This window comes from Pipra filicauda, unplaced genomic scaffold, assembly GCF_003945595.2.
Source record: "Pipra filicauda isolate LSUMZ 115617 unplaced genomic scaffold, ASM394559v2 scaffold16_size7369187_pilon, whole genome shotgun sequence".
Lineage (NCBI taxonomy): Eukaryota > Metazoa > Chordata > Aves > Passeriformes > Pipridae > Pipra > Pipra filicauda.
In genome coordinates this window covers 5,441,740-5,467,304 of record NW_024104207.1, presented here as the reverse complement: position 1 = coordinate 5,467,304, position 25,565 = coordinate 5,441,740, and the positions used below count along the sequence as shown (strand labels likewise).

Genomic DNA, 25,565 nt, shown 5'->3' with positions numbered 1-25,565 from the left:
GTGTGTGTGTGTGTGTGTGTATATGTATATGTATGTATATATATGTATATGTATATATATATGTATGTTTTCTGCCCCAAAAGGTCAGATTTTTAATAGTACTCTCTTTTTTTAATACAGGCTTTTAATACTGAGACAACTTTGCTTATTAGTGATGTGGGCTGTTACGATTTATACTTTTTTTAAAGTGCATAAAGATGCCTTGTCATTCCATCTAAACTGACAAAAAGTGCTGTAAGGGATGTAACCTTGTCCTATTTCAGAGTTCTTTCCAAGAGCTCAGGCAATTGGAATTACTGTCATTTCGGTAGATGATAATCTGTTGATCAAAGTGATCTCATGCTGATAACAAGTGTACTAAATCACAGTGGGGCCCATTCAAACAATCAGAGCAAGCAGAAAACATGTAGATTTATGAAAAAGAAATACAGATTGTATTTTCAGAGGCTATCCTTGTGTTGGGGAATATAGTTAGTGCAGGTAGCTCGGTGTGCAGCTGCAGTGCAGGTTGAGCTCTAGGTAGCAGGAGCCCCAGGCAAGAGTCCGTGAACTGGTGACAACCCTTCACATTCCTGGGGGAATACAGTGAACTTGAGTTGAATTTTAGCTCATTTGTACCACTGTGTACTTTATTCTGATTGATGTGTTAGTAAAAAACAAATAGTGTGTTATGAAAAATGAAATCTTAATAATATCAACTTTGTTTTTTAGTAAATTTTGCTGTGGGAACATGCAGATTTTTTAGTAGCGTTGATATTATTGCATGCATGGAACATGCTGTGAAAACTTAAAAGGTGTAAAAACATCTTATGTATGCATATTTCTCATTACATTTTCTTTTGCTTTAGGATGAAGAAAAGCTTAAAACAAGCATCTGCACGTTTTTATCAGTCTTATCCCACTTTGACATCATTCTTCAAAATGCCTCAGAGAAGGTAAATTTGACTAGAAATGTTCATTGTTTATTCACTTGCAGAGTATACAAAGTTCTGAAATGAAAACCATTTTTGCAATCTATTTTTAAGACCTTTCTAATACCTGCTTCCATATTAAGGTATCCTTTGATATGGAAAACCCTTAACTCTTCGTGTTACCTCTGTAAAAGATTGTACTTATGAAAATTAGCTAAATGGCAGATGTTCTGGATATATAGGGCCTGATTACCTGTGAAATGTTCTGGAATACTGCTCCAGTTTTAACTAAACATGTGGATGCACCTGAGTTTTCCTTGCTGCTTTTAATCAGAAGTAAATAGAGGTTTCCTTGTATGCACAGTAGTAATTTTTAAAACAAATGAATACATTTTCAAAAAACAAGTGAGGCTGTACATCTGTGTCCTAGTGAGAAGAAAGGAAGGAAATTAAGAACATGTTTTGAAGCCTGTTATTCACATATATGTACTGTTACTAAAAGGCAGTTTTTTGAAGAAGTGTTTTATTGGCCACTCATAGCTTTTCTGCTTCTGAACAGTATGTTAAGGCTTAACAAAAATAGGAGAAATTTCTTTATCTTTTTTCTTAGAGGCCAGCTTTGAAGAAAGCTCTCATAGTTGTTCTACAGTGGTGTTTCAACCATAATTTCAGTGTTCGACTTTATGCATTAGTTGCCCTTAAAAAAATCTGGGATATGTGCAGAATGCTGCATGTAGAAGAATTTGAAGCTCTGACACCAGTTATTGAATCCAGCCTTCAGCAAGTGGAAAACATGCATGGCACAGGGTTAGTAACATTCTTCTGACTTACAGCTTAACTTCCTTTTTCTGAACCATTTGCAGCAAGTCTAATTTTCTAAAATGTCATTTGATAATTTCTGTGGGGTTTTATGTGGTTTTTTAACTCTGTTTAAAAAGAAATTGGCGCGGGAAGACATGGAACAGAAAAAAGCAGAGAGAGGAGTCTGCTTTTTTGTTTGCTGACAGCTAAAAGCTGACACTGAACCATAGGCTAATATCCAGCTTCCTTCAGAGACCTAGATGGGATACTTCTTTTTGCCAAACTTGCTTCTTTTGATAATACAGTTTGGAGATGTGTTACGGACCTTTTTTGAAACATAAATAAAAGTTATTTCCTGAGTGCTGTTGTTTTTTTTTAATAGGCGTTTACTTAATTATTTTCTTTCTCATACAATGTGTAGTATATAAACCAGGTTGTCTTATTCCCATCTGACAATTTGAAACAAACAAAAAAATCCACTATCTTGCCTTTTTTGTGTACCTTACTCTACTTTCTGCAATTGCAGGAATGCTAGAAGGAACTGGCAGCGAATTCAAGATCACTTCTTCTTTGCAACATTTCATCCACTTGAGGATTACAGTCTAGAGGCAAGTCTGAGACCATGTTATTTGTGTTTTACAACTGTATTTTTATTTTTCTTGGTATTTTCTAATGTGAGATGAAATGATCGACTGTTATTCATTTAAAACTCTGAAAAATTACTTTGCTTAAATTGTGATGGATTTTAGACTAAGACTGCAGCTTAATTTTCTTCTTACTGTTGTGATAAAAACCTAGGTCAGTTAAGAGGTATGTGTGATGCATGTGCCCATCTGTGGGGGTTAATAGGGTTTTTGTGACTGGAAAAGGTGATTCTAATAACTGAAGAGCATCTACTTAATTGCATGTAGTTTGTTAGGATTTTTGAGACATCTGTTCTTAGAAGTAACTTGACGTTGCCTAACTAAATTGTTGCTTGATGTGAACAGGATACCTATATATAATTTTAGAGCATCTTTTTAGCTATTTGTTTTGTTATAGCTTAAATAAATGACAGAGGAGTAAACACTGAGGAAGGAAGGCAAAATAATAGTGCAGATAAATGAGACAGAAGAAGTAAGCTGAAAATACAAGCTAAACATGGATATGAACAGGAGTGTATGTTCTGGCACAAACAGTGCCATCTTTGAGAGGAGTTTTTCCTGTTTTTAACTGATATTTTTGTGAACACAAATATGCTAGATAGTGGAAAGTGAAAATCCTGAACAAGAGGGTTAAAAATACCAAAGTAAGGCTAGTATTTGTGAAGTATTTAAATGTATTCAGGGTCCCTCTTCATCTTGAAGGGTGCATTGGGATAAACAAAAAGTCTGGGTTTTAAACTCTTATTCAGTCTTTCCCTCAGGGTGTGTGTTTGTTTCTCCTTGATAAATTGTGATTAGCTGTATTGGTAGTGCTGAGTTGGATTTTACCACTACATTTTAATGCTTTCTACTTTATTCCTTTTGACATTAAATCAATCCGCGTTCTTTACTAGAAATTTGTGAGAGTATTTGAAAACTCCTTAGTGTTACACATACAAGATTTTCACAAGACCTTTGTGCTGAGAAGCAGAGTGTTAGTTCTTTTGTATTCTAGAATTGCAGAACAGTAATCAATCTAGATCCTTAGAAAAGGTCTAGTTAGAGAGAGAATGAGACTAGATTTATGAAAGTTTGGGATAGCACTATATGTAAAGTTATGAATATAGAGAGATATATTAGCAAGCTGTGTCAAGTACCAAGAAAAACAAGTATTAAAAGCATAGAAGGCTAGATAAAAGACGTGCAATAAAACTACCAGAGAATAATTAATTATCTGGGTTTGCTTGCTTTAGTGGTGCTCTGCTAATAACACTGTTACATTGCAGACAATATTTTACACTCTTCCCCGCCTTGCGGAACTTGCTGAAGATGAATGGATCTCACTCTCTAAATTTGACAGATTCACTGATATTCCTTTGCCACCAGGATTTCAGTGGTATCATTCTCGAACGAAACTTCGTGATCTGAAACCAAGTGACTGGTCTCAGCAAGACATGGGTAAAATATAGCTAATCTATATTAAATTTAATTGTTGGTATGTAGTAGCTGTATATATATATGTAATCAATCTGATCTGGTTTTGAGAGTCATCTACTTTCTACAGTATTTAGATTTATCTTTACTTAAGTAATCTTCCTTACTGAAGCACTAGTTTCACTACTGCTTGCATATCCATATGAATACAACTTTTTTTTTTATAGGTTCACATTCAGCTGAAACAGATAGCCAGACAGAATGGACTGATGTTCAGAAAAAGATTATACCCTGGAAAAACAGTACTCCTACTTTAGACTTGGAAATGGCATTTCAGGATCGTGCTGCTAAACTTGGTAAATCAAACAGCAGATTGATCGTGGTGGCTTCACTTATTGATAAACCTACCAATTTAGGAGGTAAGGTTGACTTCACATTTTTAAACTTTTATTTTAGACCTTAGAGCCCACTTAAATAATAGAAATTAATTTCATTTTATGTTGTTAATTAGAAAATTTTTTAAGTACTGCTCAGAAAAATAGATCATTATCCTGAAAAAAGAAATACTACCTTCTTCAGGGGTCTTCTATAGTTACATTTTAAGGCAAAAAAAGAAGTATCTACACATAACATGCATTAATTAAGTGGAACTTTGCTGTAAATCATGCTCAGTTTCTTACTGAATTTATATTCTTTGTTACAGTTGAGTTTTTCAACTATGGTTAAAGGAGATATGTTTTTTCTTTAACAAGTAAAACAAATCTTGTAGACCTACTAGATTCTCATGACTGTTGGTCATTAAAGTCCTCTTTCCTGATTAAGAACTCCTTCACGATGTCATGTCAGTTGTGATATAATAAATCCTGCAACTACTTTACTGCCATTGTGTTTGATGTTGTTAGTTAGAACAGCACTGAGGCTGTTCATGAAAAGTAAGCCCACAAGCTGGTGCTGTCTGCATTGTAATGCTGTCATGTGTCATCCTGTCAAGCCTTTCATTTAGCAGCTACTGGATTTAAAGCTTAAGCTTGTGTCTATATATGTCTAACCATCCATCCTTGCTAAGGCTTAGACACTAACCCCTTATTTTGTGTAATTAGTATTGTAAAAACATGTTGTCAGACATAGTACTTATTCTAATTTTTATCTTTCTACTAAGTTACAAAACATTTTTTTTTCTGGTTTTTTATATGGAACAAGGCATGGCTTGGAACAGACCTGAAACTGATAAAAATAGATGACTAAAGTAACATTGCACTTTTGCATTCTTTGTCATTTTCACCTACTAAAGCATTCTGGCTTGGTGTTTGTTTTCCACACAAAAATTACTTTATGTCTTGTTTTTGTAGGTTTATGTCGTACAAGTGAAATATTTGGGGCATCTGCATTAGTTGTCGGCAGTCTTCATTATATACAAGATAAGCAGTTCCAGCATCTTAGTGTTTCTGCAGAGCAGTGGCTCCCCCTTGTTGAGGTGAGTGGAAACATTTTAATCGTTAAAAAGTGTACCGAGCATCTTCAGTTGTCAGATGCATAGTGCAGAGTCTTACATTTTATCTTGAAAAAATGAACTTTTTATTTAACAGAAGCACCCGTTGTTATCTCTGACACTTAATCTTGCATGTTTTGGTATAAGCTGTGGGTCAACCTCATAAAAAAAAAAGAATTTTAAAAATACTTTCAGTTTCTTATTGCTGTGGAAAACTGATTATGTGAGCTGTCATTGTTACATCTTATTCTGTTTTATAGTGGTGTGTTGGAATTTAATGTTCATTTATAAAAGTCGAACAACAGTTTATTTATTTTGCTTCGTCCATTGCTTCTGGTAACTTCATTGTGATTTTCTGAGTTTGCCTGAAGTTAACTTGTGCCAACTTTTAGAACTATTATCTGGCTATCAGTTTTTCCAGGTCAGCTCTAAGTCCTCTGAAACACTCAGTGGAAATTTTTGTTTTTTTTTTTTCCCCCATGGTGTTTATTTTCAGAACAAGATAGCTGTAGTGTGTTTTGCCTAAAACAGAGTGCTGATGGATACATTGTCGTGCCTGATCTCTGTACAGAAGTGTACTCATGGTAGAGCTGCTGTTGCATGAAGAAATTGGCATTTTAATACAAATAAGCAGTTAAGAGAGTAGGATGTAGATAACTAAGAAATGCTTCGCTTTGAGCTATCCCAAGTTGCAGTTCAGGCCTATAAGGCAACTCAGTTTCAGTATTGGCTGTTCTGTTGTATTGGGAAGGAATTTCAGGTTAAATAACAACTGTCTCTGTGCCAGAGTGATTCTTTTACATTCAGATACAAGGCTTGTAGCTGTCAGAAGCCTAGAAGAGCCTTTCTTCATTGTATTGGTGGGGTACATTTTTGTGGCATTACTAACCTTTTGTGTTATTGCTGAAGAGTTTATAAAATGTTGAGCTGTGTATACGGACAGAGTCTTCGGGGATAAAAGTCAATGATCTTAAAAACTGTCCAAGTAAATTGTTTTTTACAGTAACTTCAGAAGTTTACAAAAGGTGTTATTTAAATATTTTTGTATTTCTCTCTACTTTTAATGGGTAGGTGAAACCATGTCAGCTTGTTGATTATTTACAGCAGAAGAAAACAGAAGGCTACACTATTATTGGTGTGGAGCAGACAGCTAAAAGTTTTGATCTTACAGAATATTGCTTCCCAGAGAAGTCACTATTATTGCTGGGGTAAGAACACATGCTTTTTTTGTAAATCTACCTTTTGCAACCCACCCCTTCTTCTAGTCAGAGTTTGGTCATATGAAAACCAAGTGACAATGGTAAAGGTGATTTTAGAATGGGAAGTGATTATGGAAAGAGTAGAGCTTGGCTTTATGTGCTAAGGAGTAGGAGGTATTGACAGCTACTCCTGAATGATCCTTCTCCTCATACTTAATAACCTGTCCATACACTGTAACTCCTTTTTATTATGGGTGAAGGTAGCAACAGCATGGATTGTATTTTTCCAGGTGTGACAGAGATATCATCTGTTCAGTTTAGTTATATGGGGCCCTGTATGTGTAGGCTGTGGTGAGCTCAGCAAGGAGTGAAGCCTGTTTGCTCTGCTTAACTTGGTGAGGAGGGCTGGAGCAAAGGGCGAGTGCGCATAGCTGGGAGATGCTTTAAAAGTTAAGGACTGAGCACAAGATGAAGTTTTTGCGGTACAAGCAGAGGATGGGACAACAAGCAAACGGTGACTATAAGCAGACAAACCTCAGATGTGATACAAAGGGGGAGGCTACTTAAAGAAATCCACGGTCAGAAATCCACAAGCCAGAAAGCTACTGGCATTGCAGGGCTTCTGAGTGAGACCAGGAGGAAGGGCCTGCCTATTCCTTTTAAGACAGTGTGAGCAGAAATACCTTTTTTCCAACTTTTTTATGTGTAGCTTGTCTTCAAAATGCAGTTCTCGTAGTCACTTTGTTCTCTTTTAATTAACAACGTAGTTTTAATTACTGGTAACCTCTGGTATCTTCTGATGTGCTCAGTTCTGAAAAGGTAAAACTTCCAGTTCAAGGCTTCAAATGAGTTTTTGACATTCCTTTATGCCAAATGTAAAGTGAGCAGGTGAGCTTGCCTGCTGTGCCAGCAGCTTTATGCCCTGGTCATTTCATCTATAGCTGATCATTTTGCTATATATGGAGTTTAAAAATAAAAGCAAGAGAGTCTTTATGTTGGGTGTTCGGCTATTGCTGGACCAGTGAACTGAAAATTGAGTGCACCACCAGTTTTCCTACATCAAAGCTTAGTCAGGCCTTCCCATGTTTTTTTTTTTTTTTTTTGTACTTGTAATGTATTACTGCTTTTAAAAAAATCATTTGTTGTCATCAGTTACACTTGTAGGTAGATGCACCATATTTGTCAAAGGATATTTGGATGCTGCTGTGACATTTGTATTTTCTGCTTTCTGGAACACTTGTCCTTTCTCAGATACAAGTTACTGTTTCTTCTTTACTAGAAACGAACATGAAGGAATCCCAGCAAACCTGATTCACCATCTGGATGTCTGTGTGGAAATTCCTCAGCAGGGTATTATTCGATCACTCAATGTTCATGTAAGCGGAGCTCTGCTGATCTGGGAGTACACAAGGCAACAAGTGATCAAGCAAAACCAACAAAAATAACTGCCAAGAGTCTCGTGCCTTATAGTACAGCTAGGTGGCTTCCTATGGTGCTACGACATGAAATTCTGAATAGATGAGATACAAACTCAGGGTGAATGAGGATTCTTAACTTTTGCATGTTTTGTTTTCTGTAGTGTTCAGGGTGACTTTTAAATGCCTTAATACTTTACCTCCTTAAATTGTTGCATTGGAAATAAATACTATTTATATTGCATGTGGCGTGTGTGTTTTCTCTACTGTTAGAACATCAGTGCAGTACTGTGAACAATCCCACACTCAAAACCACAGGATTTTTACTGCAGTTACTTCAGTTATGGTGACTATGCTTTAAATTGAAGTGGTGCCTTTAGCCAAAGTATTAATGATTCCAGCATCTAGATCTACTAGATTATATAATTTTTGGAAGGTAACTTCACTTACATAATTACATTAAATGGTGCCCCTTGTTTAAATGCCTTCCACAGTCAAGTTTATTAATCCTGCTGTAAACTCTCTGTATCTTTAAATGGAACTGCATCAGTAAGGTAATCAAATTATACAAAAGACCATAATATGAGAATCATGATAAATAAACTGACATACTTCTAGCAGAGATACTGATTGAAAACTTATCACTAATGTAAAAATTCCTATTGCTTATAAAAAGTAAGCATACTCAAAATAGGTAGATTACATATCATATGCACAGGATGCATTAGGTCTTCTGATGACCACTGTTATATAAAGCAATGTCTGACTTAAACTGTATTTTAAAATACTTTGAAATACTTGGTAAATGATAAATACAAATTGCATTATACCACCACCTCCCTTTGACAAGACATGAAAGTTGGAATGGACTTTTCTTTTTTTTAAGGAAAACCCGGCTCACTTACTGAAAAAGAATTTTATTTTCTCCTTAGAATATATACATTGCAGTATTAAACAATTATTTGTGTGAAAGAATTTTAATAATTATACATTCAAACCCTTAGATTTGTGAACAACCCTGTACCATAAGCTGTACACAACCATCTTTCAGCAGACATGTGAGACCTGGCAACAAGAACAGCAGTCTGCATTTCAGGGAGACAATCTTGCACTCAGGCAGCTCCTGTTGCTTTCTCTTGCTTCTTCTTTCTATAGGTACTTGATTTATTAGGAAAGCAGAGTACCTAAGACTTTCCGGCAGCTTCTGGAGGAATATACCCTTCTGTTTCAAGCTTTTTTTTATATTTTAAGAAGTCTCTTCTTTTGTCAAAATGTTTAACCTGTTTAAAAAGAGAAAAGATGTTCATCAGAAGAAACTAGCAGAGGAAGAGGTTTATGTATCACAAGACAACTATGGAATTATCAGTGAATTGATAATTGAGGATTTTACTACTGTAGTTAAGAGTTTCTTCCTCTGTTGAAATAAAAGACTAAAGAATGGCATGTTTGGTTTTTGGTTTGGGGAGGCTTTTGGACCCTTTTGGAAGTGAACTTCATTTTTCTGAAGTTCACGATCCTGTTACTTCATGATCTAGTAAAAGCAGCCTATTGCTTTGCTCTTTTCACTGCTATCAACAAAGATTATTTGTGATGCAAAGGTAAGTCCAGCAGCTTTTCTGTGGCATCGCAGACCACGTAACCTCTGAATTCATTGCCTACAGCCAGTGATGTGCATGGTGCAAAGCACTGCTGATGAGACTGCCATCCCCGGAGATGAAGTACAGCAGAAGCGCAGTGTTTGAAGTACAAGTCAGTGCAGCAACTGTGAAGGTACTTGGTTTTAACTGACTTCAGTCTACTAGCTGCAACGGGAACTGTTCAGCCCCTCAGACACTATTGTTACGAAAAGGCAAGGCCTATTAAAAAAAAAAGGGTTATAACTTGAGCTAAAGAAACTAAAAAGCACAACATGAGCGAGTTACATGTAGGCAGGTGGCTTACTGTGACGTTACGCTGCATGAAAAAAGGGTATTTTTATGCACAAGAAGGTATCAGATGCCAGTCTCAAGATGCCACACAACTGTAGGCACTGTGTGTCAGCTCCCTTCCATACTGGCCTCTCTTCTTTAGTAATAGTAATTTACGGGCACTTCTACAAGCTTTCAAGTATCTTTCAAGACTTTTTTTTCCTAATTAAACAATGAAGTTTGTATAGCTGTGTATTTATCTGAAAATCTGAGATCTTATTTTCCTTTCCCTTTGTACTATATACTGCTGCTCACAGTTCCCGGGCCAGTCAGTGGTCCATTCAGGAGCTTTCATTTCCCAACAAGGCAAACCAATTTACGCCCGGCAAGGGTGCAGGCTTATCCATGGGAAAGCGTAAGGCTGCCCACGCTCTGCACTCCTCGAAGCTGGAGCTGCCATCCTTAACGAGGTAGCTGTGACTCCGTGTCGCTGCTGTTACAGACTGGCAAGGACACGCTCTGTTCGTCCAGCCTTAGGCAGCTTCAGGCGGTGCTCACCCACTGCTGCGGGCAGCGCGACTCGAAGGCCCGGCGCAGCTTCTCGCACTTGGCGGCGTCATCCCCGTGGCTGTCCAGGCACTGCCAGAACTCGTCCCGGGCCCCCCAGCACGCCGTCCTCTCCTCCCTGGTCGGCGCCGCCATCCTCGCTGCCCACCTGGACACGACACACGGCGGGTGTCCCAGCACGCCTCGCCCCCGGCGCCTCCCCACGCCTCGCCGCTCCCATGGCGGGGCGCCGGCGCTGCCCCGCCCGCGGCCGCAAGGCAGCGGGGGAAGCGGTGCCGCCGCCGGAGGGAAAGCCCCGCGCCCGCCCCACACTCACTCACCCACCCGCGAAGGTCACGCTCCGGAAGCGGTCCCGGCCCTTCCCCCCGGCGCGATGGGCGGGCGGGCCCCGTGTCCCGCCTTGCCGGGCGGGGCTGCGGCCGCGGCGGGGATGGGGCCGTGGGAGCTTCAGTCGCCCTGCGCTCTGCAGCGGCCCTGTCGTCCCGGGCCCGACAGGGACGCAAAAGATATTTGGAAGTATCAGTTTCCTGGGATGCTTTTCTGTGCTTAATTTCTTTCCGGTATTATCCTCTGTTCTCTAGCACACAATAAACATCTGTTTTTCTTCTAATGAATTCTATGCGGTGCCTTAGTGGATAATTTGTTCAAAGAAATGAAGTGTCTCTGCTTTCTTTCTGAGGCATAGGAAAGCTAGTTGGATAATATCGTTGCTTAAATGTTTGGGGCCAGGACCGGTTTACATTTGGTGTTTATAAAACCCTAGGAGTTGGAACTCAAGTAAACAGTAATGACACGCAGTCTGAACTGCTTCAGGTTTGCTAATTCAATGAATTAGGAAAAAAAATCTGAGAGCACTTACGGCGCTGTAAATTTCTTACAGTTTAAATACCAAAACAGTAAGGTAGTGACTGGATGGAAGGCTGATAATGATAGCATGTACACATCATGCATTTTTGACAGTTTACCTTACAGGATGATTCTCTCCTGAGAGTTGGTCCATTGATTTCATTCAGTACGCTTCTTACACAAATTACTCTGGAAAGGTTTCTCGGAATGGACTCAGTTGCTGAGCCAAGATGATAATAAAAACAAAAACTAGTTTACCCCGGTGGAAGAAAAATGTACCTATAGTCACGGATGGTAAAACAACAGCAGAAGCCTGGGGGTGGTCAGGTGGGCACCCGGTGGCCTCAGCCCAGCAGCAGCCTCAGGTCCAAACCTACAGTGCTGGTATAGAGCATCAGGGAGCAAACTCTGTTTCGTTATTTCATCTGGGATTTGGTGGCATTTCCTTCTGGCAGCCTGTAAGCCAAAGAATTGGTAGTTTCCTTTTAAGCATCAGCCTCCTGGATATGTGGAGCAGTTTTGAAAGCCATGGTGCCTGTTCCCATAGTAATGCTGTGCAGTTTTGGGAAGGGTGATATTTTGGCAGCTGGGAAGGGCCTGACTCTGGGAGTTGCTGAGCCCCTGGCAGCTCCCAGACCGCCTGTCAGCTTTACAGGGAGTTTTTCCTGACAGGTCCATGACCATCCGGCAGCTTTACTAGTAGTTTGCCGATAGCCGATGCTCTATCTGGTGTGTGAGGCAGCCCATTCGAGGAGTGGGTGTAGCTGTCGACCTCCCTTGAGCTGCATTTCTTCCTCAGCGTGTGATCATGGTACTGGCTGCTGGTGGAGGGCATCCTTTCCTGGTTCTCCTTGCAGGTGGCTCACTCCTCTTGAAATATGAAAGCTATTTTAAGAGAAGGCCAAGGATTTGAACTTCTTCAGCAGAGCTCCCTTGTAAACCAGCCAGATCTGGAGGGAATTTTGTTGTCAAAATTCCTAACCAACTTCTTGGAAGGGATACTTTTTTTTGAGAAATGTTAATCTGACTGCTGCTGTAAGATGTATGGTATATAATACTGTTCATGCTCTCTTCCCTGGCCATTTGCTTAACCATGTTCTGTTTGCTGCACTATGGTAGGTAAGAGATGCAAGAAATACAGCCATTTAATTTCTAATAGAACAAGGGTTTTAAGGTGATTGGAAGTTACTGCAAAAATAGAATTTCTGTTATGTTTTGATGTTGAAAAGAATTAATATTGAAGTAAATTTACATTACAGCTTACTTAGGACCCTTTTGCACTCAGGATTTTGTGAAGCAAGCTTTTACAGGCATGAATATTGAAAAGAAAATTAATATTAAATCTCAAGACTGAATCATGTGATAATGGAGTATAATAGTAGGAAATGTCAGTTGTGGTTTAGATTTCAAAATTTATGGTGCGTATAAAATTGTTTAGTTACTGCATTCACAAAACAGAAGGGATAATATAATTATATATAATTAATCACAAAGCCCAAATAGCACATCTGGGATATTTGTGATAAATAGTTTATTCTTTAATGACCTGTGGCCTGAGAAGTACTCACTGGAGACAATCGTAAGTAACTCTGTGTAATGGATATTATGGGAATTTAGTGATCTGGTTTTAGAAAGTATGAATAGAAAAATACACAGATTTATCTAATACATTTTTAATGGCATTATTTCCATTTGGTTAAACTGCCATCATAAGGAGGTGGGGTTTTTTTGTTGTTAATTAGCCAATTCTAACTATTTATCTTTAGTCTTTTACTTTTGGTAAATGAGCCCAGGAAGTAATGAATGGGATATTTATCATAACTAGGCAGAGGCTAATGTTCTAGAAAGAAGAGAGGCTGAAAAAATTCCAGATTTGTTAGGTGTGCTAGTTGCCACAGTTGAAGCTTTTGAATTATATTTCCATTTAGCAGTTAGTGAGATAGATGTTAAAGAAATAGATGCCTGTTTCCCACTGAAACTCTTGCCAGAAATGCAGTTAAAGTGAATCATGTGGAATTTATACAGTGGTTCAGCTCGTAGATTCTTTTGTGCCTGTCCTTGCTAATTGTGAAATGACGCTGTGTGTGCTTTGCCTTCCAGTAATGTCTAACAGATCACTCCTCACCTACAGCCTTACTTCCTTACTTACCCCATATTTAATTGAAATTTGCCCAGCAGATTCTTGATTGGCAACCCTGATGATTTCTCCTTTCACTTTGGAAGCAATTAGCACAGGTTTCCCTACCAATCCTTGATGTACTGTAGCTATGTTCAGCTTTGTGCTTATACCAGGAGCTCAGTTGATTTGTTTTTCTTTTATTGAAATAGTCTAATAGTCCATAATAGATGTTCAAGGAACTGGATTTAAAAATGAGTTCTTTAAGCAATATAGCCTTGTGTATAACTATTTATTTTGCTGCAAATAATAACAAAGACTTACCTAAGGTAGTGTGGGACATTTTCTTCTGTTACGGAACACCAAGGGTTTTTTTTAAACAAAACTTTTAAAATATATAGTTCAAGAGAACCATAAGTTAAGATTCTTTCCCTCTTTCCCTCTTTCTCCTTCCTCCTTTCCTTCTCAAATGTCCATTAAGGATGTAACTCTGACCCCTTTGGCATTACAGTGTTCCTTGCTATGCTTGGTGAAAAAAATAATTTTAAAAAAGCAAAATCATCACAGCGATTGATTGTACCTAGTTTTATTATTAAAAAGGGAGTAAATTAAGCAAAGAAGCCCCATGAAGTGCACACAATAATCACCTCTAGATTGGAAACATTTAAGAAATATATACTGTACTTTGTATGGCCTTATGCAAAGCACTCCTCTTCATTATTTCATAAAGACTTCACTCTGAGTTTTACTTTTCTGAGTTTCTTTTTAACAATAACATGCTGAAACTTCAGATGAGTTAGCAAAAATTTATGTGTATGTTTGAATAAAGAAGGAGAAGTGTACAATGAGAAAGAAAATGGTAACTTTTGTTTGGTGGTCTTAGCAAATAAATTTTCTAAATCCTTAAGAAAATGTGAATATTCATGTGATTTTGTTCTTTTTTTTTTTTTTTTTTTTTTTTTTTTTTTTTTTTTTTTTTTAATTTTAACTAAATGTGTGCTGGGGCTTTTACCTTGATTTCTTCAAAATGCTTACTTTGCTGGGTGTTGTGACGAGTATCCCCACACTAGGGAGTGCCAGTGTGACATGAACATAGAGGATGAAGTACTTGCCTTGGGACACTGGGGGAGGGACAGAGGAAGAGACTACTCCAGCTTTCTGTGGTAGCTTTATGTGTGTCAGTGGGCTGCACGTGTGCAATCATCAGGTAGTGCAGGAGGGGATTTGACTAGGAGGTAAGCCATCTGTGCAGGCTGGTATGGAGACAGAGGAGAAAGAATGGTGATTTTCATCTTCTCCAGACTGCTTAGTGATTTGAAGCCTGCTGAACAAAGGCTTACTTGTTTTTTTTGACTTCTCATGGACATCGGTGGAGTACTGTGTGGAGTGCAGTCTGAAAATCACTAGACTACCTAGAGGAGTGGTGATCATGATGATGAAAAAGCTCAACAACTGGAGTTTTAGGATTCTTTTAAGGTGAAGTAATTTACATTAATAATAGGCACTTGTTTTTCATGACAGAGTTCCATTTTTGTTCAATTGCTAGGAAGGAAGAAAACAGAAAACGGAGCATTTTGGGAAAACAGGTGATGGTGGGAATACTGACCTCACTGGAGTCCGGGTTTTAATCTTGATTATAGGATTCTTTAAAAAATCCTGCAAGGATCTTTTAAGTGTCTGGGTCAGTTGGGGGATGTGCAGAACTTGGAGTTTGGTGTAAATATTCCGTGGAAGTTAGCCAAGGCAGCTCTTCCTAAGCAAAGGCAAAGTCTCAGTCTTTCAGTAGTCTTGTCCTTTCATGTTAAAAGTAGTCTGAAGGATGGATGGCTTACTGCAGACTTGTCTTGCCCTTTTTTTTTTGAGAGATTAGGAAGCACTGCACTTAGATTTTCTAATGATGCTTTTTACCAAATAAATGAAGCTACTGTGGATGACAAGAGGTTTTCTTGTGGATTAATAACTGGTTAGTGAGGCAAGAAACAGCAGGAATAAATTATTGCTGTTCAAAAGGAGAGAGATTACCAAAGGAGCTGTGCAATCTAAAGACTGGTCAAAAAACCCCATTTACTGATCATACTTTTTTACTGTTTCAAGAGAGTGAAGAGTTACCACTGAGAGAGGATCTGTCACTGTCATGTAGCCAAGCAGCAAAATAGCTGGTGGCATTCAGCATTAATAGACATGAGGTAAAAGACATGGTAAAAAAGTCTAAGATACATGGTGAGGGGCTCTAAGTTTACTGTTGTCACTCATCAGAAAAATTCTCAATTTATAGTAGATATATGCTCTGTTAAAGCACATCTACTTTAGTGAAAGATGCTCTGCAGGTTGGTTGCTGTTGTTCCTAATCAATGCACTGATGGCTACGCTGAGATGTTATGTGGACTGAATCTAGAACTGGAGGGAAACCTGGGAATGATGATCTGGAAAACTCATTTGAGTTCTCTTCTGAAAGATCATCTAGTTCAGCAGTAGGATTAAAGAAATGTCTCTAGATCATTGCAGAGAAATTGCATATAACAGGTTCTTAAATACACTGCTCTTATGAGCTCGACAACCTCCCTTGTTTAAGCCTTTTCCAGAACTATAACTCTGCTTATAAGTTCCACTCTTCACTATCAAGAAGTTGGTTGTATCCTAGTTTACCTGTAATGTGCAGGGAGAAATACTGATTGCCACCTTCTTTAAAATGATCTTGTGCAAATATAAAGATCCCTCTAGTAGGGTTTCAGGTAGAAAAATAAAATTATGAGGTTTATTGTTTTCAGAAACATTAGTTTGAGCTACTGATCCTGTCCTTAGGAAAGAGATTTCCTCTTAGAAGTTTTTTAGGCTGCTGATGGGCATCTGTTCATTTGACTTCCATTTCATTTCCATAAGATCTTTCAGCTCTTTTTTTCCTTATTTCCCTTTCTAATGTTCAGGACTTCTAGATAAGGTGCAGGCTATCATGGAAATTCCCTAGAACCAGCTAAAGAAGAAAATCTAGTTGCTTCTCTTTTAATAATGATGAGGTAATTAAACTCATCCATCAAAATCCATTACTGCAGGCAGTTCCTGCAAAGACAGTTTGCATGAGGACTGGATTGTAAAAGAAGATTCTCAGCCTTGGCCTTTGCCAAGGGGTAGTTCAGGCCTTGAAAGACTCCATCCTTTCTGCAGTACAAATCAGGGACATGAAGGCAAACTCTCTGTAATTTATGACTTTACAGCATGTGCACAGACTCGAGTTGTTGCAAGGGACAGATGGGCATCTTCCCCTGGAAAGTGTTTTCTAAAAGGTATTTATTTCTTGATCCCATCATCAGCTTTCTTGTGCTCTTGCTTCACACCAGCTACATTGCTTCTGGCTTCTATTCTTTCCTCATTCCATGAAGAAACACCCAGTCCAAGCCTGCTGTCTGAGTCCACATAGCCAAGACAAGGTGACTGGTGCTATTCCTAAGGTTTCTGAAGGGCTGGAGACCTATGACATCCTTTTCAGTTCCATATGTTCCAGTTGTGCAGATTTGGGAGTTTATTGAGGATATGATCCAGAGCTATGGAAATCCATTCAGAATTTTGTGTTCACTGCACAGGGAATCCTTTGCTTTTCAGTGGGTTTTCAGGCCCGCAGGCACAGTAGCAGACAGGCTTTTGACCAGAAATGGTGTCACCCTGGTGATGTTGCCTTCTCTATAGGGTGAAGATAATGTCTCTATTAACTCTGACTAACTCAATATTGCACTAGCTTTGTTACGGAGAACTCTGGAGAGCTGGGGATGAGTGACTTGTCCCTGAGCTCACAGGAGACATTAATTCATCCCCAGAACATGGTGAGCTACAGGTCCTGCTAGTGTCTACCATTAGCTCCCAAAACAGTTAAGCTACATATTGGTTTCAGTGTCTTCTGTTTATCTGTTGGTTATTGTGGTTGGATTTCTGCCTTTCATGGATATTTTCTGAAGACTACTGATATGAATACAACCATTCTAGACAGAAGAACAGGAGAAACTTTTTCAAATGAGCCCATCTCTGCCCCATGGGCTGACGAGAGGCTCATGCAGCCACTGTGGAGAGCTGCAATAAAAAATATGATGTAAGTAGCAGCAGGAGAGAACCATAGACAACAGACCAAAGAAAGAGAAACACCAGGGAGGAGGAGAACTTCTGTGCCTGCTTCAGATTCCTCACTGCTGTATTGTGCAGCAGTGAAAGCTGGCAGCTGCAATGAGGTCTGGTGATGCTGTTTACTTTCCTGAGATTTTTTTTCCAACTCGCTCTTTTAACAAGCCCACTGGATTATTACTAGTTTTCCCCTTTGCTGGAGGAGCTAAAGACAATTTGAGAGCTAAGATGGGGTGGAAAGTTGCCAGTCCAGGTCAGCCTTTAAACAAGGTGCACACTGGTGCTCTGTGAGGGCAGGAGCCACACACTGACAATGCAGGAGATCAGCTTCAAAGACACCAGGCAGGGACCTGCAGTTCTGCCCCAGTAGGAGGTTCGAGGTGGCTATGGGTGGGCTAAAAGTGCTGGTTCCAGTCCTGTATTGCTCTCTGCTGCAGAGAGCAGCGTGGGGTCCACACAGGCCAGCAGGGTCTCTGACTCCCAGGGTGCTGCAGAGATTGCACCCAGTGCTTTTGGCCTAAGAGGGCAAGCAGGAGAGCCTGCTACAACTCAGCCGTCCTCTCCAAGGCACTGAATTTGTCCTGAGAGTCCTTCAGCATTCTGAGATCAGAAGCATTCAATCTTGCCTTCACCTGAAGGGCAGCCCAGTTACATCTAATGCCTTTGCAGAAGGGTTTGCTTTCTGGCTTGTCCTTCTGATGAGGGCCAACAAATCCAGTTCCTTTCATTCCTCAGCTTCAGACCTGTAATGCTTTGGCACTTAGAGATGCACACACATACCATATGGACATGCTGCTTTCCTGATGTTCTCCTAGTCACATCCTGGGCTTCACTGCCTGGAAGGTTTTCCTACACAGTGACTTATCATCAGACCAGGTGTTTATGCTTAGGGCAAGGTGTTGCCTGAAGAAATACAGGTCACTTCATCTGATTAATTTGTCTATGTGCAGTTTAAAATTGCTTGACATGGAAAATCTAGTTGGTTCTAGGGAGCTTCCACTCAGGAGAGACAGTAATAAAGTGCTGTTTGAAATCCTGGTCCTTGCATGTATTTAGACTGTTCTCAGGAAGGATGAGCCAACAGAAGCAATGACAGTTGCATCTGGTAAATCACGGAGTTTTACTAATGGTGCTATCCCTTCTGGTGCATAAATTCTCCCACAATCCATACTGAATGCTAAAAAATCTGCATCCATTTTGGTTATAAACATACATTAGTTGCAGTTTTAAAGGGGCATTTAGAGCCTTTTGGATACCTACCAGACTGCATCAAACACACAGTAAAGGAGTGTGGAGATCACAGAAGGTGCCACTTATTGGGACTACGGAAAATGGATTGTATATTCTTCTTTGGCCTTGCCTCAGAAAGGGTGGAGTGTGGGAAGGAGTGTGAGGTTCTTTGAGGATGACAAAATGATATATCCGAAGTGGAGTAAAGTTAAATCTGAGAGCTTTGAGATCAAGTCTCTATGTGTGCCCTTCAAAGCAGTTATTAGAATTGTCCCTTTGCCCTCCTCTGCTTCCCAAACAGATAGGTTTAAAAATTCAGGTGTGTAACACTGAATGGCACAGTTGTTGTGAGCAGCTTCCCACAGCCTCAGATTTGCTTGTGCGTGTAATCTCTGTTAGCAAGTCTTTAGTGTCGGGTCATCGAGTGATATGTAGGGGATAAACATACAGCCTGGAGTAGGGCCTAATTATTAATGTACAAATTCATGTCCCACTCATAGCACCTAAATACCTGTTAGCATATGCATGTATGGGTGGTCACTGATGCATTTAAAGGAAGGTCATCTTTTCCTTTAGTCTGCTTCGGCTGGACATGTATTTCCTGACTGATGCCTAACAGCATCCCTCCAGATGGATTTGTCCAGGTAGTCTAGAGAAGACTTTGTTGTCAAGGACAGACTGGCTACCAGTGCATTGAGCTGCAGCCTTGGTTATTTTGATGATCGTGTCTCTCCCTTCTGATCACTTTGGCTAAATACTACCCACAGTCAAACTGCAGTAAAGGTGCAATCAAGAGAAGGAAACGGATAGCACTGACCGAGGTTGAGTTTAAAATCTTTTATTATTTAGCTTTGCCAAACAGATAATGGAATCTGAAGTTGATTTGCTAAAATGTTTTGAAGTGGATGCCACCCCTGCCTGAGAAAAAGAGGACCTCAATGGCAGCAGGGACCTTAGGCTATGGCAGCAGTTCAAAAGAACACTTTTAATTTTGTATGCAACAATGTAAACTTCAAAAATAGTAAACTATAACCTTTTTTCCCCCTGTTTTTACATAGCATGTGATCTATCACAGATAGAAATTTAATGGCGAACCAAAATCGCGTAAGTAAACATCCTGGTGCTTACAAGTTTCATAAAAAGTGTTACATTTGATGTAAATATCTTACATTTTTAACTCTTAACACTCACAATTATGGAGTAAAAGCAACTGGCGATTCACCCCCTTAGTCCATGCTCTCAGACTGTACATCAGCAACCACACTCTTGCCAGTCCCTTTGATCATTTTCGGTCAGATTGTCCCACACATGACCAAGACTTCCCCTTCCTCACATTGGCATTAATCAAGCGCAGCTCCACACAGGGGTAAAACCTGTGAAGTGAGGAGAGAACCAGGTCTCCTGCACTCAAACTTTCAGTCCCCTGGACCCTGTGTTCCCACAGAAGCCATGGCGTGTGTGGGAGGCACGGCCTGATGTCAGTGGGAATTTCGGGTCCCCTGGGGCCGCAAACCTGAGCCCTGCCATTGCAAGTGCCTCGCAGCAGGACCTGGTTCTGTGTGGATAAAGACAAGAGTTCTGTAGAAGGCACTGGATTTCTCTTGCATGATTTTAAACGTGGACTACAGTCATATGCAGAATAAGGAGATTTGGGCTCTAGACTGCTTTCTCTCTAGTGCTTTAGTGCAAGCATTTTTAGCGCTTGAATTTTCCCTGTTTGCAGCGCAACATGCGCTCATCTACATAGAGTGATTTCTAAATCTAACTTCCACTCTTTCCCCCATCTTCCCGTCCCCGAAAAGATTCCTTTTTTTGTTCCTTGAAAACTTTCAAAGTACAGCTCTGGTCAAAAATAAACGTGTGATGTAGCATAGCATTTGTTTCTTTTAAATCACAGTGTGCAATGCATCATTCAGTACCTAATGTTCAAAATGTCTGCCCTGCTTTTCATGAAAGTCATTCTTTAAAATAACCTATGCAAATATATTTTGACTATATATTACATTCATTTAAAAAGAGAAGAGAGGTTCTTGGTTTGCAGTTTTTTTCAGTGTACTACTTAAGTGAAAGGTTTGATGTGAAAAAATACAAGCAAACTGGACATGCCGAGACTTGATGCTTTAGATGGTGATCATATCAAAACTGTACAGGTATGTACACCGTGTTGGACAGGTGTGCTTCTTCCCAAGAAAAGACCTTTGCATCATCATATATAAGGTTAACCACAAAGTTTTGGTAAAAAGAGCATTTAATGAGCAAAGGATGACATGGAGGGGCGAGTTCTCCGGCTTTTGTTAGGCAGTCCTGAAGCAATGTCTCCATTCCCTTCGGGAATTTCTTCCTTCTTCCGGACTTTGAGACGCGTGAGGAGCTTTATTACCCAGACGTCCCACTCCTCTGGCAAGAGCAACAGAAGGAAGCCCAGGCCAATAATGATGATGGCAATTACTCGGACACTGTTGAAGACAATTTCACTCGTGTAGTGATCAACAACTGTGTGGGACATTGAACGGGTGTTATTACATGAGAAAAGGCATTAGGACAGTATCTCCTTCCCGCCCCCTCACCTCCCCAGCTCTGAGGGCTGGCTGTGGCAGGAGAACATGACCATGGAGGCAATGATAGCAGGGGCACTATCCTTCCTGCTGGACTAGCACACAGCAGGGTACATTCCTGCCTTGAACAGCACAGGAACTCCCGCTGAGGTCCAGGTATGCAGAGAAAGGGGCCTTTCCCTTCCCTAGTACAGCAGCCTCTTCGTGCAAATTTTTCTTCTCACCCTGACTGCCCCGCTGAGTAACAAACCCTGCACAGGCTGAGCCGTGCACACCATTTGGTACCCAACTCTGCCAAAGCAGTGCCCAGCTCTGCGTGCATATAGTGGGAGCTGCCACTTGCACTGTGGTACCAGTTGAGCATGCTGGGTTTTAGGAGCGGTGGCTCTGTTTTGGGTTGGGGTTGCCTCTGCACTCCTCTGCCCAGTCGTCTTGGACTCTGCCATCTCTTGGCTTTCACTAAATTTCAGAAAAGTGTTGGAGAAACATACCAGTCTATGCCCAAAATTGAATTGTCTAGTGCTCTTGATAAACACCATGTTATTTACAAGGCAAGCAGAATTACAAGTACCTATCTGCTCTAAAATTAAGCAATTTTATTTATTTTGATTTAGTGTTAAGCCTGCCTTGAAGAAATAATTAAAAATTGATTTCTGCTTCATCCACGAGTTTTCATTTCAGCTCAGGGATGAATGACTTCAAATCTACTTTGTTTTCCAGTATATAGGCTTCTTCAGACAGTAACTTACAAAACAGTTCTAGGGGTTATGAATATTCATGTAGTATTATGCAATACATATTTAACACCTAAAGAATAAATTTTTAATCAGTGTCATCTCCGTAAGTCTTTGAGAGAAGATGCAAAACATGTTTAATAAAACTATTTGCTTTTATCCCTGCTGTGTATTTGAAAGGCCAAAGATTTAATGTATACATTGAGATGCAAAAGAAAGAAATTATTACCTGCGTTCACTGGGACACTCAGTACAATTCCAAGAGAAATCAAGGTGGGGTAGGTAATAGCAATCCCAAAATTTAGTAGAATATTGAATGCTGAAGAAGGAAAGAAAAACACCTTTTGGTACAGTGAAATTAGGCAGAAGGAATGTTACTTGAAGCATTTATGCTTTATTACTCTCTCTGCTTGTTGTTCAAATAGAAGATACATTAACTTCTGTTGTTATTCCTGGAAGATACCAGAAGACAGAGATCTGTGTGCTGGATGTCCACCTGCCTGAGACATTGCTGTTTATGGGGAAATCTGTATCCCATTGGAGTGCAGTGGCAGGATCAGGGTGAGGTTTGGGTACAGCCTGCCTCTCAATGTTATGTGCAGTAATTCCCACTCTCTGTACTGATCCACTGATCCACTTTACCCTGCTGAAAGACTAAATACTCTTCATCTGGGAGTTTCAGCCAAACAGTAGCTTCTGTTCTTTTTTGTAGAAAAGCTGCCCCCAGCTGCAGGCGGAAGATGCTGTAAATCTAACCCTCTTCCAGGCAGGAACTTGCTAAATATAATTTCATACAATGAAATTATAATATCATTATAATATCATTACAATGGAATGATTATAATATCACTCCATTGTAATACCACACACTCTTCATCAAGTGTCTTATGACAAATTAATAATTGCTTTGGACCAAATTCACTCTTGTTTTAGGGTGATTGGCTTTACCAGAGTCAGGAAGGCCTTGCCAATACTGAGCTCGGGCTCTGACTCTCTTCTAGTAGTACCCATATATTGCACACCCCAGTGATCACTTGCCAAGTTCTGTACTACTTGCTTACAGACACCTTCCATTGAGTCCACTGATAAGTAACCTGGAGGTACTTCTGGAGTTAGTAATTTTGACTGTTCAGGGTAAAAGGAGCACGGACTGAAGATAGGGATAGAGAAGAGCTATTTCCAGTAGAAATTATTATTTTAGGAGATGTAATTCCAGCATCCAGTTTAGGGACCAACTGTGGCAGCAAGTCATCTCATCTAGTTCAACAGTGAACAACATCACACTTCCGATAACCATTAACCATTAAAGCTTAGATTTGGAATCCCTCCCCAGCCAGGTTCCTTTGGTGGCACAGCAGCAGCAGCAGCAGAAGAGAAGAGTGCCACCTACCAAATTTCCACCAGCACTATGCAATACTACATTTTCAAAAGTTTCCCTCTCTTTAGAAGTAGAAATTATCTATTACTACAGGCATCAGAGGCACTGGAGTCTGGCCTTGACTGGTCTGGCCTAACCTCCTTGCTCTGGGGATGCTGATGAGCCCAACATAATGTCCCACCAGGAGGGCTGCTTCCTGTTGCAGCCCAGGCAAGTGTCACCTGTCTCTGTAATGCAGAGTTCACAAGTAGGAGTTAGGACAAGCCTTACAGTTTAGTTCTGCACCTTCTAATGAAAACCACAGTATTTTGGCTTCGTAATAATAGCAGAATGAGGTATACATTGCCCCTAGGAATGGACCCTCTCAGGATATCTTAAGCTAGTAATTATGTTGAGAAGAAGTGAAAACAGCTCCAGTATGTGAGAGGTCTGCAGCTTCCACCAGTGGTCAATTTGTGGCACTCTCCTCCACCCTAATCACTGTGAGAGCCCCCCATATACTCACTCAATAAGAGAATTGAAAATCCGCAGAGGTTTCCCCAAGGAACGATGTCAAAAGAGCTCCAGTACTCCACTTTGGTAAAATAAAGGATGACAGGAATACAGGTAACGAAGAGGATGTTGAAGACAGCTAACACAGACAGGAATAAGGCAGCTTCTCCAAATTTAGCACTGCCCAAAAGAAGTTTGAATAAAACCTACAAGAGGAAAATACATGGTTTTAACTCTCTTGCAGTGGAAGGCTGGCGTTCTCTCTTGGCTCCAGTGGAACCGAGCATCCTGGCCTAATGGGCAATAATTGGGCCCAAGAAGCTGGGTCCCAAGCAGTGTCAGCCCACACCTATGCAGTGATGCTTGCTGGACACTTGAGACGGATGCTCGTGCAACTCTGGAGAGCAGCTTGTGTGGCCCAGCCCTAGCCCTCTCCCTCCTGCCACCTCTTGGAACACAGGCCGGGGCAGGTGCCAATTGAGTCCATGCAGGAAGGGGACTCAGCAGTTTTGTCTGTGCATGTCCTGAAAGGAAAGGTCACTAACCCTAGCTTAGACCCTTTAGTCTTTTTTCTGCACCTCCAGAAAACTTGACATTAAAAACAGAATACTTGGTGGAGCAGGGCAGGAGGAGGAGAGGAAGCAATGACCTCCCTGCATCACTGGTCCAGGCCTTGGGCTGCCACCTGGGGAGTGCTATGGTGGTGAGCAAGTGCAGTCCATGCTGTCTGGCTGTCCTTGCACCTTCTCCCTGGGAACTCATCCCCAGAAGACAGTATAGCAGCAGCGCCTCAGTCCAGAGCACAGATGCAGCCTGGCTAATGAGACTGCAGGGAGGAATTTAAAAGCTTTGGTTTGTTAGTGGGAGAAGGAAAAAGACAGTAGAAATGAAGGATGCGATTGGCCCATTTGGGGAGTGCCTGTGGACAGGTCTTGTCTGGAGTCTACATCAGTTTTTCACCACACATCTGCAGAGGATCTGTTGGACACCATGGGCTGTCAGTACAATTTTCTCTGCCACTGGCTGCAAACCAGGACAGCCTATGGGCTCTGACTTACTGGTTTGTGCTGGAATGGCAGCCCCCTGGCCTGCGTCAGCTCTCTCTCCTTTGCCTACCCAGAGCAGGCAAGTCTGCAGGGCTGCCTGCTCACAGGGCTCTGCCCACTCCCATCACCTCGCAGCCATCACTGGCCAGTGCAGCTGTGTTGCTGTTCTGCATAAGGGAGCAAAATGTCCCAAAAGCCACTCATTTGCCACCTGAGAACAGCATGTTGCCCCTGGCAGGGCAGAGAGCTGGCACAGCAGACTGAAGTGTCTGTGCCTGGGGTAACAGAGCTGGTCAAGGTGGCTCTGCTGGATGGGGCACAACCTGTCTGCCTGCAGATCTGCCTGCCTCTTTGGCACGCACAACTCATGGAAACTGAGCCAGACTGTGGAAAGGAAAAGCAGAGTGGCAGCAGCAGTGGCAGTGGCATGCATTGCACAACAAGCTGCTCAGCTCCATCTGTCCTGGCATGCAAGGCGCACTGCAGAGTAACACCCTGCCAGCACTGCCGCCACCACCTCCTTGTACATGGGCCCTGGTGGAGCAGCCCTGAGACCCCCATCCCTGCAAGGAGCAGCAGTGTCATGGAAGAGAGGGCAGAGCTAGGCTCTAGCCTTGAATAACTCTGCCTGACTGCTGATGACTCCAGAGCCATGGCATTTCTTTGGATCTGGAGGGCCACATTTCTGGTCTTGCAAGGGAATGTTATTTTAGAG

General features: G+C 40.9%; 3 protein-coding genes across 5 annotated transcripts in view; 1 reads left to right on the top strand and 2 right to left on the bottom strand.

Annotated features, from left to right (window-relative positions):
- The window catches only part of TARBP1 (TAR (HIV-1) RNA binding protein 1), a 34,767-nt gene extending 26,651 nt beyond the window's left edge, over positions 1-8,116 (top strand). Inside the window, exons 23-30 of the mRNA XM_027750498.2 lie at positions 849-935; positions 1,522-1,718; positions 2,239-2,320; positions 3,622-3,793; positions 3,997-4,188; positions 5,119-5,243; positions 6,330-6,466; positions 7,737-8,116. Coding sequence (XP_027606299.1) covers positions 849-935; positions 1,522-1,718; positions 2,239-2,320; positions 3,622-3,793; positions 3,997-4,188; positions 5,119-5,243; positions 6,330-6,466; positions 7,737-7,902 — 1,158 coding nt within the window. The 3' untranslated portion in view covers positions 7,903-8,116. The remainder of the gene's footprint in view (positions 1-848; positions 936-1,521; positions 1,719-2,238; positions 2,321-3,621; positions 3,794-3,996; positions 4,189-5,118; positions 5,244-6,329; positions 6,467-7,736) is intronic.
- Positions 8,117-8,773: 657 nt separating this feature from the next.
- LOC114003485 (cytochrome c oxidase assembly factor 6 homolog) lies at positions 8,774-10,683 on the bottom strand. 2 transcript variants are annotated; one of them, XM_027750501.2, is made up of 3 exons: positions 10,667-10,683; positions 10,338-10,494; positions 8,774-9,152 (listed from the first exon to the last, which is right to left on the bottom strand). In XM_027750501.2, exons 2-3 carry the CDS (start codon positions 10,479-10,481, stop codon positions 9,057-9,059), a joined length of 240 nt encoding a protein of 79 aa, XP_027606302.1. In that variant the 5' UTR covers positions 10,482-10,494; positions 10,667-10,683; the 3' UTR covers positions 8,774-9,056. The 2 variants fall into 2 exon arrangements, with proteins under 2 accessions (XP_027606302.1, XP_039235454.1); XM_039379520.1 differs by lacking the exon at positions 10,667-10,683 and having other exon boundaries at positions 10,338-10,629.
- An 8,784-nt stretch (positions 10,684-19,467) lies between these two features.
- Positions 19,468-25,565, bottom strand: part of SLC35F3 (solute carrier family 35 member F3) — a 170,925-nt gene continuing 164,827 nt past the window's right edge. For both annotated transcript variants that reach the window (XM_027750546.2, XM_027750547.2), the window contains 3 exons: positions 23,818-24,010; positions 22,164-22,253; positions 19,468-21,138 (listed from right to left, as the gene is read on the bottom strand). In XM_027750546.2, coding sequence (XP_027606347.1) covers positions 20,894-21,138; positions 22,164-22,253; positions 23,818-24,010 — 528 coding nt within the window. In that variant the 3' untranslated portion in view covers positions 19,468-20,893. The remainder of the gene's footprint in view (positions 21,139-22,163; positions 22,254-23,817; positions 24,011-25,565) is intronic.

What these genes read in the sequence shown, in the direction of transcription:
- LOC114003485 (XM_027750501.2), bottom strand. Translation starts at nt 10,481, where the DNA reads ATGGCGGCGCCGACCAGGGAGGAGAGGACGGCGTGCTGGGGGGCCCGG. An exon ending in CGCGCTGCCCGCAGCAGTGG is followed by an intron (nt 9,153 to 10,337) that starts GTGAGCACCGCC and finishes CTTTTTAAACAG; the next exon opens with GTTAAACATTTTGACAAAAG.